The following is a 20,155-nucleotide window of genomic DNA, read 5'->3' as shown; positions in this document are numbered from 1 at the left end:
CTCTCTGCACTATTTTATGGAGAGTCAAAACTGCTACTAGACAAGTAACTCTAGCAGGAGCCTTTATACCCGTTAGTTATGTCTAAGCACGGCACCCCTTCCCCCAGCTCAGCCGCAGTTGCGGCTGAACCACAAGCAGGCCCGGACTGGCCCTTGCGGGCACCGGGCAATCCCCGGGTCGGCCGCATGGGTGGGGCCGGTTTTGGGCGCCAGGGGGCCGTTTTTGTTACATACATAACTGCAAAAACGGCCCTGTAACAAAATCGGCCGAAAACCGGCCCTGGCAATGAGCGCGGTCGAACTCCCAACCCCCCCGGGGGTTGGCCCTGGCTGAGCACTTTGCCAGGGCCGTTCTCTTTTAGAGGGCCCAATTGGTGTCAAACAGATCTCTCAATTTGAGAGAGAGTTCGATGTACTTCCAGACTGCGGGGGCTTGTCTTCTTATTTTCCACTAAGTCGCCATTAGTGGAAAATAAGAAGACAAGCCCCCGCAGTCTGGAAGTACGCCGAACTCTCTCAAATTGAGAGATCTGTTTGACACCAATTGGGCCCACTAAAAGAGAACGGATGTCTGTGAAGCCCTCCGTTTACCATCGCCTCCCGTACCCAGACGCGGCCATTATCCTTCTCTAGCCATCAGGAATTCATCTCCGTTGTATTACGCTGCACTAGGAAGCGTACGCTATGAAATTTCGCTCCCTGCCGACCTATGACTGTGAGACGTGGCCGCCTTGTCTATAATTTCAGCAGTGTGGCACCATAAACCTCGAGCATTGGATCTACGAAGCGATAAAGACCCTTGAGAATTAAGCTGTATTTTGGGACTTTCTCCATTGTTATTGAAAGCTTGTGTGTTCCCCTCCCTGATTATATCTGCCAGCCCTGACGAAGGTGCCTTACACCGAAACGCGCGTTGGAGCTACCATCAAGAACGGCAATATTATACCACCTAATTTGCCATCTCGTAGTTGCACCCCCGTCCATGCAACCATAAATCCATCTTTCTGTTGCAGGCCATGTGGGATTTACCGATTTGAAGTGGTTGAATGTGCATGAGTATGAATGATCCCCAGAAGATGTGAGTGTCTGTTGAGCCCCTTGAAATGCCCCGGAGTGAGTGGAACACCTAATTTCTTGAAGAATTTCCCTATATGAAATGATAAACTGTATTGATTGTTTTTATTAATCTTTGAATTTGCAGTCCTGAAAGTTTTTTTATAAATGACTAATTGCATAAAAATAAATAAAAATATATATTTTCTATAAAAAATCATGATCTGAAGCCTACTTATCTGTTGTCTTGGGTCCTAATACACAGTTAACTGTGCTCCCACAGAATCTGATCCTGTAGAGGACCTCTCATTATCTATTGCAGCAGGGTGTTCTTTTCTATTTTTACTTTTTGTTCCCCCCCTCCCCTTCCTGCCTACATCCTTTATTACCTTGGGGAACCCCCTTCTATTGCATATACACCCTATATTATGAGCCCTGTCTCTGCATTGGATGAATGTGGGACACATTGTTGCAGTCTCCTTGACACCATCATGTCAGGTCAATGCCGAATAGAGCCGGCAAGCCCCAGCGCAGCTGAGCCAGCCCCCAAGCGCGCAGCAGTCAGACTTTCTGTCATTCACATAACTCTGTGGCTGCCAGAGCAGCATGACCGCAAGCTGCTTTTGTCTGTGCTGATTATAGCACTCCCGTTTGACATCTTCAGGAGGCGCTATAAATGCGTGACTGCATTTTAGTGCTGTGATGTTGACCACCTCACTGAAATACGTTAGTCTAACGCCTGATGTGTGGTACTTGGCAGGGCTGGCTATTCACTTTGAAGTTGACAAAGACAGCCAGTCTCCAAAGACCTGGTGTATGAAGACCCTATGTCTGAACCAGATCAGGCGGACAACCAGCTGCTGTGTCAGTTTCCCTTCCCCCGTTTCTCCTCGCATCCCAGTAAGAAGAGTTAACACATTCTAACCTCTTTTCAAGAGGGAGGGGGGGTTTGGGGGAGAGCTGGAATTCTCAGCAGCTTCATTTCCTTTGGCCAAGCTTAGCAGGAATGGGGTAAAGTTAGGGCATGTGTTGCAAATGAGCATCTTTTATCTTTTATAGGGTGGAAAATCCAATGGAGCACATTTACAAGCTCCTATTGCCACAGGAATGTCATTTTCTGCAATGTTCCTGTGCGATAATCCCTATGCCATATTTACAAGGTGGCGTTAAGCCACTTAACGTGGCTTAGTGCTGCCTAGTAAATAAGGCCCCCTTTCATGCTACACTTGACATGAAAAGAGTAGGCAATAGGTGTTGTAGTGGGTGTTCCTCTGCAGCACTCATTGATTTTGATGCTGCCCCCTATTTAGAAGGGTGGTGTAAATAGGAGGCAGAGTCAAAATTAAGACCAGGGAAAATCTGTTCTTAACACAGCAAAACAAGGTGAAATGCTTAATTTCACCTCGTTTTAGCTGTTTCTATGTGTGCTGCATTGTGCAGCACACATAAAAATCGCAACTCGCCATGAATGATTGTGTATGTGCAGGAAGGTGTCCCTTCCATCGGATAAGCAATCATTAAACAAATGGCAATTTGCAACTTCTACGTGTGCTGCACAATGCAGCGCACATAGGAGTTTCAAATCAACATTCTGGAGTGTTTATGTCTGGAAGGCGCACCTTCTTGCACATAAACAATAATTGACATCAACGCAGACCCCCTTGCACTATGGAGCAAGAGGGCCGGTGTTGGTGCCAGACAACTTAGTTTAGCACCAGCACTTGGGGAAACACACGCGTATACCTCATTCTTGTGAATAAGGCGCATCCCTGTATTTTCGAATGGGGAAGCATGGCGTTAGCAATTTTTGCTTAGCGCCACTTTCCGTCATTCTGTTGGAAATATGCCCCAATGTGCCAGTCTTATTCCTACATGTGCTTGCTTTATGAAAAAGCAATTGTAGTTTATTGCATTTCATTTTTGAATGCTCCTTGACTCCCTGTTTCTGGAAAAAAAAACAGGAGCAATGTGAGGGCTACTGACACCACAGGCAAAATGCATTTTTCCCTGTGGTGCTCGACTTTGGCCAGCAAAAGGGCTTAATTCATAGCTCAGAACTGCAAAATGCTGCTGGTTGCTGTCCCTGCTGATGGTGCTGTAAGGCTTCATTACCTCAAGCAGCTCTGGGAAGGATATATGTGTGATTAAACAAAAATTAGGATTAAGAAAAATATTTCTTTACAGTTTCTTATTTCTGACTCAGAGCCCTTAATTAAATCTAGTAGAAATCTATCATTACTCTTTACTACTCCTATGATTCACTGGCTAAAGTTAATAGTAGGAAAAAAGATGTTAATCTTATGCAGGGTCGCGCTGGGACAGAAAATACGCCCGGACCAAAAAATAAGTGTTCCCAAACACCGAATCAGGTTAGCGGAAGCTGTGGCAGAACACAATGCTCTGGGTTTTACTAGATAATATACCTATAATGGTAGGGTTGGCATTTTGTGTGTGAGGGAAGACCATAGGCTCTCCCCACTGGTGGAAAGTGAGTTTGCTTTTGTGCCCTATGGCAGCAATATATGATGTATGACATTCATGCTATTGGAGCATTATTTATGATAAATTTTACTTGAATTGTATTGTTCAACAGCAGTATGATTGCTATCGGCAATGTATTAGCGATTTTCTGTATTTTTCTATTTTCCCCTTTTACTTATTTTCCTATTTAAGTGTTTATAGCCAAATCTTGGTTTTTAAACATATTGGTACATATGCTTATGTTTCGCCTCAGTGTTGCTATGCAGTGGCGAATTGAGGCAAAAAACTCTTGTGGGTGAAAAGAAAAATGGGCTTTCAGCATGCCACTAGGCACACCTCTCACTGTTACTGCATATGCTTTAATATGTATCTTTACGCACGCACAGCAAGAAGTCCCTGTTCATCAATTCCTGCTCTGACTCTATCTGACCTTGGAGATGTAATAGAGGAGGGAAGCAAAGACTTCCACAAGTGTATTCAGTGTGCCTGCATTTTCACCTCCCTAAAACACCTGAAGTCTGACACCCCAGCACCTCGCACCCCCCAGTAAGGCACTTTGACCTGTTCCCCCTCCCCTCGCAATCCGGCTGGATTGCCCTCTCTTCACCCCAGACACCTACATGTCCCCTCATTCGTTCCCAGTCTGCCAGGCTTCCCCAGTTGCTCCTCCTCTTACTTGTTCTGGGACTACCAATCAGGACCTCCGTGAGCTTATGGGAGAAGACAAGATCCATGCCTAGCAGAGCAGCAGCAGGAGTCAAGTTGCTCCCCTCAGCTCTGTGCACATCTGATTGTCCCCAAGTTGTTCCTCCATGTCCTGGCTATCCAAGTCACTCCACCACTACCTTCCTTCCCTTTCCTCCTCCTGGGAGTGCTGATGGGGAGCTGCAAGTGCCCGGGAGAGACAAAAATCCTGCCCCGTAACAGCAGCAGTAGTCATAAATAATGAGAAGCAAAAACATATTTTCGCACTGTGTGTATACATGAGTACATATGTGCCAGACTGGGTGTGTTTATGTTTGTGTGTGCAAGTGTTGTGTGCTAAAGTGTATGGGCTTGTATGTGTGTGTGTATGTCTGTGTGTTCACAAGAACGTCTGTGAGTGCATATCTGTATTTTCGTGTCTTTGTGTGCATGAATGTCTATGTTCGGGTGAGGAGTGAGTATTTTGTCCCCAGCGCCTGCTGTGAAATTCAGGGACAGGCACAATAGTGAGAATTCATGACAAAACTATGGCCTTGACACAATGAAGGCAATCCCTGGAAACATGCTGACCCTGGCACAGCAGTGGTAATCCTGGGCACCATGCTGGCCCTAGCACAATGGTAGTCTTTTCTTATAAAATCATAGCCCTAATAAAATGGTGGTCATCTTTGGCACAGTGATGCCAATCCTTGCACCAATCTGGCCCTGGCACAATAGTGGCAATCTCTTCCAAGCTGACCTTTGCACAATAATGGTGATTCCCAGTAGAATGTGGGCCTTTGATCAATGGTGGTAATCCCCGGCAACATGCTGACAATCCATGACATCTCTATGCCCCTGGCACATTGGTCGTAATACCTGGCAACATTCTGGCCCTGGCACAATAGAGGTAATTTCTGGTAAATGCTAGGCCTGGCACTATGGTAGGAATCTCTGGCAACATGTTGACACAATGTTGGTATTCACTAGCATACTGACGCAGGCACCGTTTTGTAATTTCTGGCAAGATGCTGGTCCAGGCACAGTGGTGGTAATCTCCAGCAACATGATCATTGTCTCACAATGGTGATGACCCCTGCTATTTTGTGGGCAGCCAAGGTATGATGATGCCAATGCACAAATGTAATAATTTTGACTACATTAAAGTTCGGGGAAGCTCAGAGAAGACAAGTACCAGTGCAACTAAACATACGTAGCAGGTATGTTAGTGTACATGCTTAGCAAACCTCTCCAGAACCCAAGACTAATGTCTTTGCCATTGCTCAGATTTTTTTTAGGGGGGAGTTTGGACAAGGGGAACCTATTGCATTTACGCAATCTTGATTCTAAAATGACATTGTGATAATGAGTGATAAACGTCTACTAACATTTTTAAACAACAATTCAAGACCGCTTTTGATAAAAACCTTATCATATTGAAAGTAAGGAAATCAACAAGATGTTTTTAAACAACTGATATACACATATTTATTCCTCCTCAATAAATTCATTCTTCGTCTACCCCACTGTCCTTCGGTAGCAGGAGTATATGGAGGAAATATCATTCTCCAAAAATATTGCGATGGTAAGTATGAAAGGTAAGTAAAGATTTTATTGTAGTTAACTATATGTACCTTGACAATATATATACATATCTTCAAGGTTTGCAAATGTTAAGTTAAGAATAGTAAATATGTACTTAACTATATTCTAACTTTCTTGCTATTTTGGTTCTCGGTGTTTAGGATATGTTATGTTTGAAGTAAAATACTCATGGCCTCGATATTCTGACACACAACTATAGTAAGCCTAGTTCATCATACCTCTTTGAAGTCTTGCCCCAGCAGATTCCCCATCAGGTGCACTAACTGGGTGAACGATGGCCTTGCCTCATACTTCTCATCCCAACACTTGCGCATGATTTCATAGCTGCATGAAAGAAGAGACAGTGAGCCTGATCACATCTTCCTTTAATTCTTTATTTGCAAAGTATTAGGAGTATTTCGACCATAAACTGAGTAAATTGTAATATCTTATAATACGTTAGATAAATACGCACTTTTGGTGAATGTATACATTGGTGATGTGTCGAGAAGTGATGGATAGGACAGGAGATAGAAGAATTATATGAGCAAATTACATATGTATTTGATTGTTTTTTGGGGATGATTTGTCATGTCTATGTGGGCCATTTGAGGACACATTTGGGGCATGATTTGGAACAAGATGGCGTTGAAGGATGTATGTGTCAACTCTGATGGGTTTTAGGTTTAGGAATTGGTGTGTGAGAGCAGCAGTCCTGGATGACATCTGGGAGAGAGTAGCCTGAGATTAGCATGGCAGGTGTTCCAGTGCAGGGACTAAGTGGACAGAATGGAAGCAGAAAGGAGTAATTGGGGATAGGAAAGAGATGAAGATTAGCAGAGCACAGAAAATGGATGGAAGTGTAACAGCAGGGGGCATTAGCCCTACATCTCATAGACTGTCAACCTACCTGCTTTCTGTAGGGGTCTGCGGATTGATGTGGAAGAATAAAAAAGTAAATGTGCCCTTAGCTTTGTTGATTGACGTGGAGCTGTGATTTGGGAGATCAATGAGCAGACGACCACAATAATACAGCTGATATGTTTTTGAGCGACTTGAATTGTGAGGGCATTAAGGGAAAATGTTTTTGGGTATTGCGGAATTGGAAAAATGTTGTTGTGGATATAAAAGAGAGGGCATTCTAGATGCATAATCAAGTCAAATAACACTCCAAGAATTCAGACTGAGGAGGAGGGAGTAGAGGTGGGTGTAGTTGGGGATGATATAAGATAGAAAGAGGTTGAAAAACAGAGGACTGTGGTTTAACTGAATTAAACTTAAATGAACAGAGGGCCATCGAGCAGAAGATAGCGGTCAAGCAATTTGAGAGTGGGAGTGAGGCGAGATTGATAGAAACATCTATGACAAGAGAAACAAAATGAAGGAACATGGTACTGAGGGAAGTGGTCTATGGTGAGACAATCAGAAGACCCTGAACCAAGCCCTGGGGAATGTCTACTGGGAGAGAGGTGTGAGTGCACTGAACCAGGACACTGAGGAGCTATTAGAGAGTTATAATGAGATGCCATCAAGAGTAGTACTGGCAATGCAACAGGAGTCAAGATTGTGATCAACATCACTCAACAGTTTGGAAAGTGGCACACAGGTCACAGAGGATAAGGATGAATGAGAGGAGGTTGTGGTGAGCAGACGAGATAACGATTGACATATGAGATGCACCTTGCTCTTCGAAATGGAGATTATGGACGTCACAATGAAAAGGGTTAATTATGTACTTTGAGAACAGGTGCATAGTAAGCTTGTTGAAGACTAGCTGAGCTATGCGAAACTGATAAACATTTAGGGACTCACATGTCTTCTGATGCATGAACAGGCTTGGACATCCGATACCCTCGTTTCAGTGCATTGTAGAACTGCTCATTCATGGGCAGCTCAGGGTACGGAGTCCCACCTAGGAAAGTAGGAAAAAGATACAAATTAATGACACTCTGACATGACTGACATTTTGGAGACAGTGTTTTTCTCCTTGCTGCCTCAGAACAGAGAACTCCAAGCTTGCCCAGTTCTACACCAGCAGCATCTAGACCAGTGTCAATGCCTCCAGCTTCCTAATCCTCGCTACCGTACCTTAATTTCTCATATAGCACTGGTGAAGTATAGGCTTTGAGGTGTGGTTGTCTTTGTGCGTTTACCCATTTGCATACAGAATTTTTCTACTCTTATGATCAACATTTTTCAGAAAGACTTCTGTGTAGTGCAGTTAAATATGCTCACCCACTAGTGACCCAGAAGTGTACTGTAATCTGAAAGTTCCAGCCCGCCGTGATTAACAGTTTATCTTTCTGTCTTTCAACTGTTCAGCTTTTCAAAATGTCCCTCTTTCTATGTCAGAGTCTGGTAATTTGGAAATTAACATGAGGTGCAAGCATGGGGGCCTGATTCATGAAACCTTTTATGGCCTACATTTTTAGGTAAAAATGGCTATGGAGCATGCCTGGCCGCTATCCACAAAAGGACATTTGTTAGATGTAAAGGGTTTTACTACTTCACAATTCTTGTCCACCATTGCACAGAAATATTGAGTAGAAAACCTCAGGCAATTGGAGGAAGAGAGTGGATTAAGGCATGGATTGCCTTGTAAGTTTGTGAACACCCACAAATTCTTAACTGCTCCTTTCCCATCTTATAAAAGGTTAGAATTTTACTACTGCAAAGGATTGAAGTAACTTCACTTATAGTGTGGAAAGTAGAATCGATCAACCCCTAACCTGGCTGGGGGAATAGCGAGGAATTTTGCTATGGGGAAGCCATTTTTGCGTGTGGCAAAAAAGCACAAACAGGAGAAAAATGTGCACTTGTACATTGCACTGCCTTTCCACAGTGCGCAAGTGTACAAATCACTCAATCAGTAGTATTCTCAGACAGCTACGACTGGTACAGCTTTCCAGGCATACTAATGCAGTGTTTTATGAAATAGGAAACATTGTGAGTCTGCATCAGTGAGCAATAATACGTCCATGAATGTGGATTTATCATTGCCCTTCTGAATAAGGCTCATATCTGCCAGAGCTTTCCACAGGTCTCCTACATGATGCAATAGGTTCTACAGGTTTTTTCTCAACCTTTAGGTCAACAGACAAAAGTGTAAAAACTTTCCTCTCAACCTGTTACATCTCCAAGGAGAGAGAACTCAGGAGTTTGTTGCAGATGATCCCTTTGAAGTCAAGGGAGGTAAACAATTTTCCAGCCTTGACAAATTGGGATGATGTTTAATTTTTTATGTTTTACTGCAAACATATGCTAAACTTTAAAAAAGAAATTAAAAAAGAAAACATGGCTGCCTAAATTTGCTAATGATAAGCTTGCTACAAAAACATTTAATTACAATTCTGTACAATTTTAATAGAACAGTATTGATGCGTCCTAACTGGGGTGTACTTACAGCAGATGTAGAAACTCTTTTTAGTATGAATGTACATCCCTGGTAAATATGATGGATAATTGCGCAAATAAGATATATCATTGGCTTTGAATTACTATAACCAGAAGCCATAGTTTAAACACACCAAGATTAAAAAATGTAAAGGGTGACGAATGGAGGAAAAATAATAATTTGGAATATAAGTACTGGCCCACCAGCCCTGAAAGGGTACTTCTTTTTAGATTAATCTACATATATGGTCAGGAAAAATGCAAGCCTGTAGAGTGCAAAAGAGCCAATGGCTTATATTTGCTCACCCATTGCACCATACTCTTTGCTGTGGACCCCGCCATGCACAGTGTTACAGTTATCAAGCTATTATAGAACATGTCATTAGTAATGTAATATGTGAGGTAATTAGCAGTGCATTGTGGAGTTACTTTACATCACGATTTATAGTTACTAGAAATAACTATAACTAGTGAATTTCAGTTTTATTTTTTAGTTTAAAATGTTAGGTTATCACTGAAATGTATACCTAACTATAACGTTACTTTAACCTTTGTTGTTTTCAGTGAATTTCAAAGGTTTTTCTTAATGTAAAGTAAGATATAATTTCAATTTCCTACTGTAATTCCACTTTACCCTTTGTTTTTGTCAGTAAATTTCTTATATAAAGTAATATTTTATTACCACTTCGCCAGGCCCTGCATACGACCCTGGCAGCCAGCCAACCTTATGCCGCTCATGGTCTTCGGCCATGTGTGGCTTTCGGTTGGCTGCATCCAACCTCCCCTCCTCCCGCGGGCGACTAACCCCACGCACTCAGAGAGACTTATTGACTTTGTCAAAGAGTCACAACACCAAAATATTAAAAGTAGGACTATTGGCTTAATCAAAGGGTGAGCATATCTATATACAGCAGATCTATCATCTTTCTCAAAAATCACCAATATTTGTAATCAAATGTACAGTTCAGTAATTATAAAAATGTTTAACGTTTTTATATAAAGTAAAACAATTAATGTCCATGAGTTGTAATTCTTTTAACATTGTTTTTATGATTGTATTTTGTGGGCTGAAAAACATTAAAAGATAGATTTACAGAAATGTTGCTGCTTTAAATAAAGTCTTTTTGGAACATTTTCAGCCCGCAAAATGCCATCATCCTTAGCTGGAAATGCAGACAAGCCTTACATGTGCCATCAGACGTGCCAATTCATATGGGGCCACTATGTGTCACACAATATCAGCTCCCTTTGCATGGCCACAAAGTAAAGAACTGATATCATATGATGTAACATAAGGTGAGCTACAAACAACTTCAGAGAGTTTGTGTTTAAAGGTTCTGTGCAACCAATGTTCATTACGTGTTTGGAAACCAACCCAGGACATTGATGTCAGCATCAGAAGCCGTGCTCGACACACAGCTCTGCTCCTCAAGGAACCCTACTCCTCTCTTACAGTGAAAGGTTTCTAAAAGTTGGCAGGTCTGTGGTAATAGTCTACGGGCACATCTTTGATCTGAGGACAAAAATAGGTGCAATTTCTACTTTCTACACCACTGAGAATATTAAAGGATCAAGAAATTGTGTTGGGGAGGATATACATACACATATATATATATATGTATATATATATATATATATATATATATATATATCGTAGCAATCCTGACCGCTATCAGCGCTGTTTCAGACAGGCGCAGACCTCTTCTCCTCCTTGCAAATGGATTTAAGCTTTAAAATAAAGCGCCATCACACCATCGATCGTGTCAGCAGTGGAAGTTTATTTTCAGCAATTTTACAGAGCAAGTGCCCTCCTCGACGCGTTTCGCTCCGCGGGCGGAGCTTGGTCACATATATATACATATAGTACCAATGCATATCACTTACATTTTTTATTTGAATCAGCGCTACACACAATTATTGCACTTTAGAAGACTGGACTTTCATTAGTACTATCTACCCAAAATCCTCTTGGAATTGCGTTACAGCCATGTTTTTCCTTATCCTAAATGCACAAGCTTAACTAAGAGAGTGACAATACTTGTATACTAAGACCCAGCCACAGCCCATGCAGGTAAGAGCGGTAGGGGGGATTTCGACATACGACCACAAGGGAAAATTAATTATTTATTTAATTTCCACTTGTGGTCATATGTTGAAATCCGCCCTACCGCTCTTACCTGTATGGGTCACGGCTGCTAATACCTACAGTACGTATGTGCTATTTTTATACCAGTGTTCCACAGATGTGAGAAACTTTTTTAATCACAACAGCAAGAAGAAAAGGGACTGCGTGTACAATTATGGGTCTTGGCAGCTTCTTCCTCCTCCAAATCAAAGGCCAATAGGAGGTGGGGGGAATACTGAAGACTTAAAGATTTCCACCTTGCAGTTTACTTCATTTGAAGTGAGAACAGCTCTTCACAGGGCAAGCTAGTGTTTGAAGAACAAACAGGTGATCTTAAACCAGATCCTCCTATTAGCAGGAAGTCCAGGCTTGGGAAACATTGTCTCTTTTTTCATGATCCGACAGTGTTGGCAACGACTAGAGAAGGGAACCAAGAGCAGCAAAAATGCTCAAACCAGCCCACCTCCCTCTCTCTTCTCGCTCTATGTCTCCCTTTCGATCCATCCATCCATCAATTCTCTCTCTCCTCTCCTTTGGATTTCTATGTCTCCACCTCCTTCTATCTCTTTCTCTCTTGAAACCACCTCAGGCCTGAGGACATTAACCTCAGGAAATGGGAAAAGTGACAGAGACACCAAGAGCAGCCTGGGGCTTTTAAAAACCATCCTCCAATGGCTCCAGCCCACCAGGGAGATCCAGCTGGAATAAAATGCCTGTCCGCCCCTGGTGTTGGTTGTAGTATTTGGATATAATTGTGTATGCTGCATTCGCTTGATGTTACTTTGAATTTACCACTCCTAACACTACTATCACCCTGTGTTTCAGGATGAGGAAATGTGTAATATTTCAGTTTGAGCAAGCGGAGGGAATCAGGAAAGATTTACTTAATAAAGTTCGAGGTTGACCACCAACCAAGAGTAAAAAACGATAATCTCAGTCTTCCTTTAGCTCAACGGTAGCCATGTGGCCAGCATACAGCATACTTCAAACTCAAGGAAGGGGACTAACGTGGCGAAGACTCTAGGCTTGTGGGAGTCCACAATATTGTTAGGTGTGTCTTTGAGACACTTGTAGCTCTCTCGCCAGCCTTGTGAAATCAAACAGATTCTTACATAAAACATAGTTAATAGCTTGGGTCAGCTCTCTTTGTCCTTTGTCTGCTTAAATGTTCCAATGTTGCTTCTTCCCACAACGATATACAGCATGGGGCAGTAGGTGACCCACTTGAGAGTTTTGCTCTCTTGTAATGTGAGTGGCAGAATTTTTTCTAATCACATGTGCAGTTCAAAATCAGAAATGCATGTTGGTGTCAGAGCTGGTGAGACAGTGCTGCACTTTGCCAATTCTTTTTTTCATTATGTTCTTTATCCATTAATATATATTTTTATCATCTTCCTGTGTTTTAAATATATCTTCAGGTTACAGTAATTCAAAGCCAAAAGTACCTTTTTGCCTCAATAAGAATCATATTTTCCTGTCATGAATATTACAAATAAAAAGGGTTTCTATACCTGTTCCAAATACTATGCCTTTTAGGGGGCAAATATACTGTTCTGTTTAAAGTGTATGCAACCATCATTCTTTTAAAATGTTACTCTTTTATTGTAAACAATGGTCCACCATGGCTGCATGTTTGTTTTCTCTTTTTCTTTTTTTTAATGACATTTGCTTGCAATAAAAACAAAATCCACCTGCTTTCCTTGCCAGACCTATTGTCTTTGCCAATTCTTTTTAAATATGTCCACAATCTGTGTAGAACTGATAACACAGATGAAGGTCATTTACTGTAGGAAAATGAGATAGCCATATAAATGTAAAAGACTTGCAGAAACATGCTTCACTGCTACTAGGCATCTAAAACATCTGTAATTTGGTAACTGCATTGTGCATGAAAATGTTTGGAAAATGATTTGGAGTAATAATACTAAGAATAATAGCTTCTTTCTTATTTATTGATTAGTAACATACTTCTGCTGCTCCAACAACAGGGGCTGTATTACATAAAGTGCCCCGGGGGCGCAACAGGCGTTTGTGTACACTTTGCGCGCCCACGGGGTACTTTGGTATTACAGCATGGGCTGCAGACGCTTGTGCGTCCCCTTCTGTACCCATTCTGTAATAACAATAGCGCTGGCGCACATAAAGCCCCAGAGTTATCTTCAAGGGGGCATTCTCTCATTTGCATGGGTGCATGTTGTTTCATGACAGATGTTGTATTTTATAAGCCTGGAAAGGATGTTGTTTTCATTTGTTGTCTACATTTGCATGATTTGTCAAAATGTTCAATAAGTGTTCATGTGTTTAACCTGTGGCAGAGATCGAATTGGAGGTCAAAAGCTGCCTTAAGTGTGGAATTCTTTTTTCGTGAACTTAAGTATCTTTGCCCCAGACATCGACAATAACGTCTCTAAATCAGAAGATGAACACGCTGAGAGGCAGTGCCGTAGGAGAACCAGTCAACTGGATAAACGTCAGATGACATTAGCTGATTTTTATGTTGCATATGAAAAAGGCTGAATAACTTTCAGTCGAATAGCAAAACATGTTGCTTGTTGTGAGAGGGCCCAATTCACAGAACTAACTTAAGACAAAATCCTAAACTTTCTACCATTTTGGTATTCACAGAAGGCACTTACTCATTTTGGTATTCACAGAAGACACTTACTCATTTCGGTATTCATAGAAGTTAGGAATCCTAACTTTAGGACTCCTAAATGCCTTCTGTGAATACCGAAAGTCTTAAAGTTAGGGTTTTGCGTAGTTTAGGAGTAGTAAAGTTAGGACTCCTAACTTTCGGACTCCTAAATGCCTTCTGTGAATACCGAAAGTCTTAAAGTTAGGATTTTTCTCAGTTTAGGAGTAGTAAAGTTAGGACTCTAACTTTACTACTCCTAAACTGAGAAAAATCCGAACTTTAAGACTTTCGGTATTCACAGAAGGCATTTAGGAGTCCTAAAGTTAGGAGTCCTAACTTTACTACCCCTGAACTGAGAAAAATCCTAACTTTAAGACTTTCGGTATTCAAACAAGGCATTTAGGAGTGCTAAAGTTAGGACTCCTAACTTCTGTGAATACCGAAATGAGTAAGTGCCTTCTGTGAATACCAAAATGAGTAAGTGGCTTCTGTGAATACCAAAATGGTAGTAAGCTTAGGATTTTGTCTTAAGTTAGTTCTGTGAATTGGGCCCAAAGTGCCTACAATATTAATCTATGAATAACTTCCATCATTTAACCGGAGCATCATGCATGTAGAGACTAAGAAAAAACTAAAAGTAAAATGCAGATGGCACAGTGAGCAAAAATCATGAATTGGAATGTAGAAGTAATCACCAGTGGCTAAAATGAATTAAACCAATTATTTGCATATTAGAATGGATATCCAAGATGAACCAGTTCTAGATTCACATTCCACGCGTTACTCCGTCTTCTCGTAGTTGGGCCCTGAACAGATTATTTACAAAATCTTTCCTCATGGGCGTTCTCATTGCCAGTATGAGGTTTTTCAATCTCAGTCAGTGTGACAAGTCTCAATTCAAGACATTAATTGCAGTTTAGCAATTTGTAATCCAAGTCACTCAAATGATGCTAATTCCCAAACATATGCAAAGCCTTTGTCATATAAAAACTAAAAAAAAGGATATTTTGAAAGCCCCGAAGATGCTCTCTACAGAAGCCATACTCACCTAAGGTAAATATCTCCCATAAAAGAATGCCGTAAGACCAAACATCACTCAACGTTGTGTAAAGGTTGTTAAAGATGCTCTCAGGTGCCATCCACTTTAAGGGCAAAAATGTCTGTAAAGAAATAAAAAAAAATAACATTTTACCAGCAAACTCAGGCATGGATTTTAGATATATACTGGGATGTAACAGTAACCCACATTTCTTTCCCATACTAGTCAATAATCAATGTTCTTTCAAGAAGGATGATGCAGAAGAAACGATTTGCTTCTAAAAGTAGTTTTGCAGGTTGATTCAATCCAAAACCCACAATTCTGTCAATCATAGAGAGATCACCTTCAGACTGCATTTCTCCATTGCATTATGAAATGTTATTGTAGTCTCGTACATCACATATGGTAATCAACAAATACATCAATTATGTTTATGTTACTTTAGTTTATGAAAGGTTCCATGGTACTCCCACCCATTCCATCATCAAGAGTCTGCGGTTGGGGTGATAGAACCAGACACAATGAATTCAACTCAAAAACTTCAAGTGGCTCCAGGAAGCTTTTGATACCCTAATACCACTAAGAACAACAAAACAGGACAAAAGAAAACAAGCACCTTAGATGATTGCAGAACTAAACAAGATAAAACAAGCTAAGCACACCTGGCTCAAAACAAAAAAACATCAAGACAAACTCCACACACACAAACTTAACAAAATATACAAGTCAACTAACAAAACAAGCTAAAAAAGCAAGTACTATTGGAAGAATTTTACAACAAAAAAATCTATGAATTTTGTAAACAGAAATGCACATAAGGAACTCATCCAATTTCTCAAGAATTTACTGAGAAACCGTCAACCCATTACACAACCAAAGCAAACATGTTGTTCTCCTATTTAAAACAAAGGCAAACCATTAGCACCAAACCTTTTGCAAGATTCCCCTCAAAGGGTAGGGCTAACCCAGACTCTATGTTCCTTCAAACTATATCAGAAACTGAATTTATGGATCTTGTCAAATCAAACAGACCAGCAGGCTGCCCCGCTGACCCGTGTCCACTGCAAATCTTTGAGGACATTCTTTTAACTACCTGTTCTGCCACATCAGTCAGAAAAGTCATCAATAATTCCTAAACTACAGGGATCTTTCCAGAGGACTTTTAAAAAAAACATACATATGCCCATTAGAAGAAAAAAAAGCTGCGCCCACATGGCCTAAACAACAACTGCCCTCTTACAAATTACCCTTTCCAGGGCAAACCGATAGAAAGAGCAGTATTCACCAAGATGTCACAATTCATTGAAGTTAACTCCATACTTTCCAACTTCCAAACAGGATTCTGTCCAGAAAGAGGCACAGAATCTGCCCTCATCATCATCTGGGAATGATCTTAAAAACACAGTAGACCGGAACAGGTTCACTGCACTACTTGTCTTTGGCCCTTCAGCTGCCTTTGACACAGTTGATCATGACACTTTAATCCAAAGACTCTACGAAGCTGGCATAGAGTGGACTACTCTTGAATGGATCACACCCTACCTTCAAAACAGAACTCATGTTATCCATACTTCCCCATTCTCATCCAACCTCACTTCACAAAAGCAGGTGTCCCCCAAGGCTCTATCATCTCACCAATGAAGTCACTACCGACATTGATCAATGAATCTAAGGTCACATGCTATACCTACTCAGATGAAATACAAATACTTCCTAAACTGGAAGGCCCTAAGGACAATTAAACTCAAATATCTTCAGTTGCCTCAGAACTGTTGATCAGTGGGTGACATGGAGCCATCTCAAACTGACTGTGTCCAAAACTGAAATACTTACATGAGGAGATTAGAAAAATTATGACCCACTCTGCTTCTGGCCTGATTACCTGGGACCACCTCCTGAAGTATCCAAGGAAGTAAGAAACCTTGATATTATTATGGACTACAAACTATTAATGTTTGCCCAAGTGGATAAGTTTGCAAGGTCAAGCTTCATTACTATGAAGAGTCTGCAACACATCTTCTCTAAGATTTCCACCTAAGATTTCCACACAAGTTTGAAGCTACTAAGTCTCTTGTACTGTCTAAACTTGATTACGACAATGGCCTGTACCAAAAATCATCTTTATCAACTACGAAAAGACTACAACGAATTCAGAACTCTAATGCCAGGTTGCTCCTACATGTAAAGCCACAAGCCCATATCTCCCGTGCCTTGAGAGACAGGTGGCCAGAAGATCGACCTTCAAGATGCTTTGTATCAGCCACAAAGCAATACATGGAACAGAGCCACTTTTCATCAGGAATAAAATCATCAAATACATACAACAAAGGAACCTCTGCTCCAGATTGGCACCTCCCCTCAAAACCCCAGCATACAAGAAAAAAAACACAGGTGGTACATCTTTCTCTGTTCAAGCAACTGAACTATGGAAATCCTTACCCCCAAACATAAGATCCACAGATAACTATATTATCTATGAGATGACTGCTCAAGAGTTGGCTCCTTCCTATTTGAGCACCATACTCAAAACACAAATGTACAGCATATGCCCGTGTATACAAATATGTAAAATTTGAATATATGTATGTATTTAAATATGTGCATTCTTTGTACAAATATATATGCTACTTCTGATTTAAAAATACATAGATATTCTTATAGGTCCGTTTAACAAATGTATATATTACTTATGCTTAAAATATATATTATTTATGTGTAACATGTATATATGTCACTGCATAGTTTACATATAATTTATTTGATTATATGCTTATGGGTCTTTACTTTTTTTTATTTATGTATCACAAAGTGTGATAAGTTGTATAAGTTATTGGATTAGATGTTTATGGGTCTCAGTTTATTTTTTATTTTCTCTATCACAATGTGTAAATATAATCATAACAATTGTATCCATAAGTGCTTCACAATTGCAATATTGAGGGAAATGTAAAATAAAAATTAATAAATATAAATTAATAAACAATTAAAAAAATGTGTTAAAACAAAATAATACAAATACACAAATAAATTAACTTTTTGCACATCAACACTTGAAAGTCTGAGTTTCAAACTATTTATTTATACATGCACATAAGACTTTATATAATACAACTTTAACTGTCTTTATTATTATCCATATACATGTATACCTCTCTGTGTAGTTATGTATCTATACATTTATAACTTTACTCCTACTGTAAAAATAAAAAAGGCCTTCAACTCTCTCCAATATATTACTCTATATCTCATTCTCTACCTCTCTCAATATACCCTCTACATCCACCACGATTCATCCCAAACATCATTGTCCCTCCTCTATCTCTCCTTTGACTCATCCCATACCTCCTTTTACTACTATGATCTCCCAAATAACAAGTTCTAGACTTTTCACTCCTCTAGCCCTCCTTTGACTAATACCAAACCTCATGTTACTACTGTTAAGCCCCTAAGAACCCTTTCTACACTCTTTCCTCTTCTATTTCTCTTATGACTCCACCCAAACCTAATGTTACTACTGTGATCTCCCAATTAACACTTTCTAGACCTTTCTCTCCTCTACCTTTCCTTCATCCTATTAATTCAACTAACAGACATGTCCACAGCTCTAATTAACAAGATATATTTCCCTATACTGATCCATTTTGAATTCCGGAGTAGATTGCTACTCGCTGAAAAGCGCTTCAGTGCCTCGTGAGGGGAAATAAAGGCTAGTTAGATACAATTACAACTGTGATTGACTGGCTACCAACAACTCTGAATGGTCTAAACACCAGTTCTGAAGCGGTGTGAGGTAGTCAAAAGACTACGCATCAACATCCTACGCATGCTACGGAAGATCTTCTGGTGGATCCCCACCGAGACCAGGAAGACCGTCACCCAGGCCCTCGTCACCAGCCGACTGGACTACGGCAACGCCCTCTACGCCGGTACCACCGCCAAGCTCCAGAAGAGACTCCAGCGGATCCAGAACGCCTCAGCCAGACTCATCCTCGACATCCCACGAACCAGTCACATCTCCGGACATCTGAGAGACCTTCACTGGCTCCCCGTCAACAAAAGAATCACCTTCCGCCTCCTCACCCACACACACAAAGCCCTACATGACCAAGGCCCGAGCTACCTCAACAGCCGAGTCAACTTCTACGCTCCCAAACGCCACCTCCGATCAGCCGACCACGCCCTCGCCGCCGTCCCCCGCATCCGAAGAGCGACTACAGGAGGAAGGTCCTTCTCCTACCTGGCCGCCAAGACCTGGAACTCCCTCCCGACCGACCTGCGCCTGACCCAAGACCACCTCTCCTTCAGGAAGAAGCTGAAGACCTGGCTGTTCGAGCAGTAGCGGCCCCCCCCCCCCCCAGCGCCTTGAGACCCTACGGGTATGTAGCGCGCTTTATAAGTGTCAATGATTGATTGATTGATTGATTGAAATACCCTACTCTTGCAGTGATTCTGATTGGCTAGCACTAATCTAATCAGAACCCATCTAAGTGTTCCATCAGATTGATTAGCTACAGCAAAACATATATAATAGAATTATGTGGCAAAATCACATTAGTCAAGGGCAAAGTCAGTTGCATTGACTGGTCCCTCTGCGTCTTTTTAGGGATAATGAGGCTATTAGAAGATCCCCTGATTTCCTAATATCCGGTCAATGTGGGGTCACACAGCGGCCATTGCAAGCTCTAAATGTTTCATGGTCCGGTCCATTCGATTCCACGAGTAATTGTGGAGGTGGAATCCCTTCGCCTCCTTGGCTTCTATGGTGCGTCTGCCCTGGACATGGCGTAGTGGCTGATCCAACACTCAGGAGACATTTCGTTCCTGAATGTTAGAGCAGAGAACAAAAGGAGCGGGCGAGTGCTTTTTTTGTTGTTACGTGTTTCTCTTTCTGTTTTTCATGTTTCCATTCTGGAAAGCCTTCCTGTTCGCAGAGCCCACAGTGGTATCGAATTTCATCTTAGTGAATTCGGGAATCTTAACTGGCAAGCCATCTCCATTAAACAAACAAGATGTTTTTCCACGTTCTTCCTATAAAACCATAATTTATCTGTATGTCAAAAAACAATTAATGCATAAAATTTAGGACGCTAGTGATGCGTGCCCTCTGGCCCTTTTCCAAGAAACCCATCAGTGAGCCACAGCATCAGCGGCACTCACTGGG

General features: G+C 41.2%; 1 protein-coding gene across 1 annotated transcript in view; it reads right to left on the bottom strand.

Moving 5' to 3' along the window:
• Window positions 1-20,155, bottom strand: part of PDGFRB (platelet derived growth factor receptor beta) — a 251,497-nt gene that overhangs the window by 5,615 nt on the left and 225,727 nt on the right. The window contains exons 19-21 of the mRNA XM_086931313.1: window positions 15,004-15,115; window positions 7,615-7,714; window positions 6,042-6,147 (exon numbers count right to left, since the gene is read on the bottom strand). Of these exons, the coding sequence (XP_086787439.1) occupies window positions 6,042-6,147; window positions 7,615-7,714; window positions 15,004-15,115 (318 nt within the window). The remainder of the gene's footprint in view (window positions 1-6,041; window positions 6,148-7,614; window positions 7,715-15,003; window positions 15,116-20,155) is intronic.

This window comes from Lissotriton vulgaris, chromosome 7, assembly GCF_964263255.1.
Source record: "Lissotriton vulgaris chromosome 7, aLisVul1.2, whole genome shotgun sequence".
In the NCBI taxonomy this organism is placed as follows: domain Eukaryota; kingdom Metazoa; phylum Chordata; class Amphibia; order Caudata; family Salamandridae; genus Lissotriton; species Lissotriton vulgaris.
The sequence above is the reverse complement of the archived record's forward strand: the minus strand, read 5'-3'. Positions and strand labels throughout refer to the sequence as shown.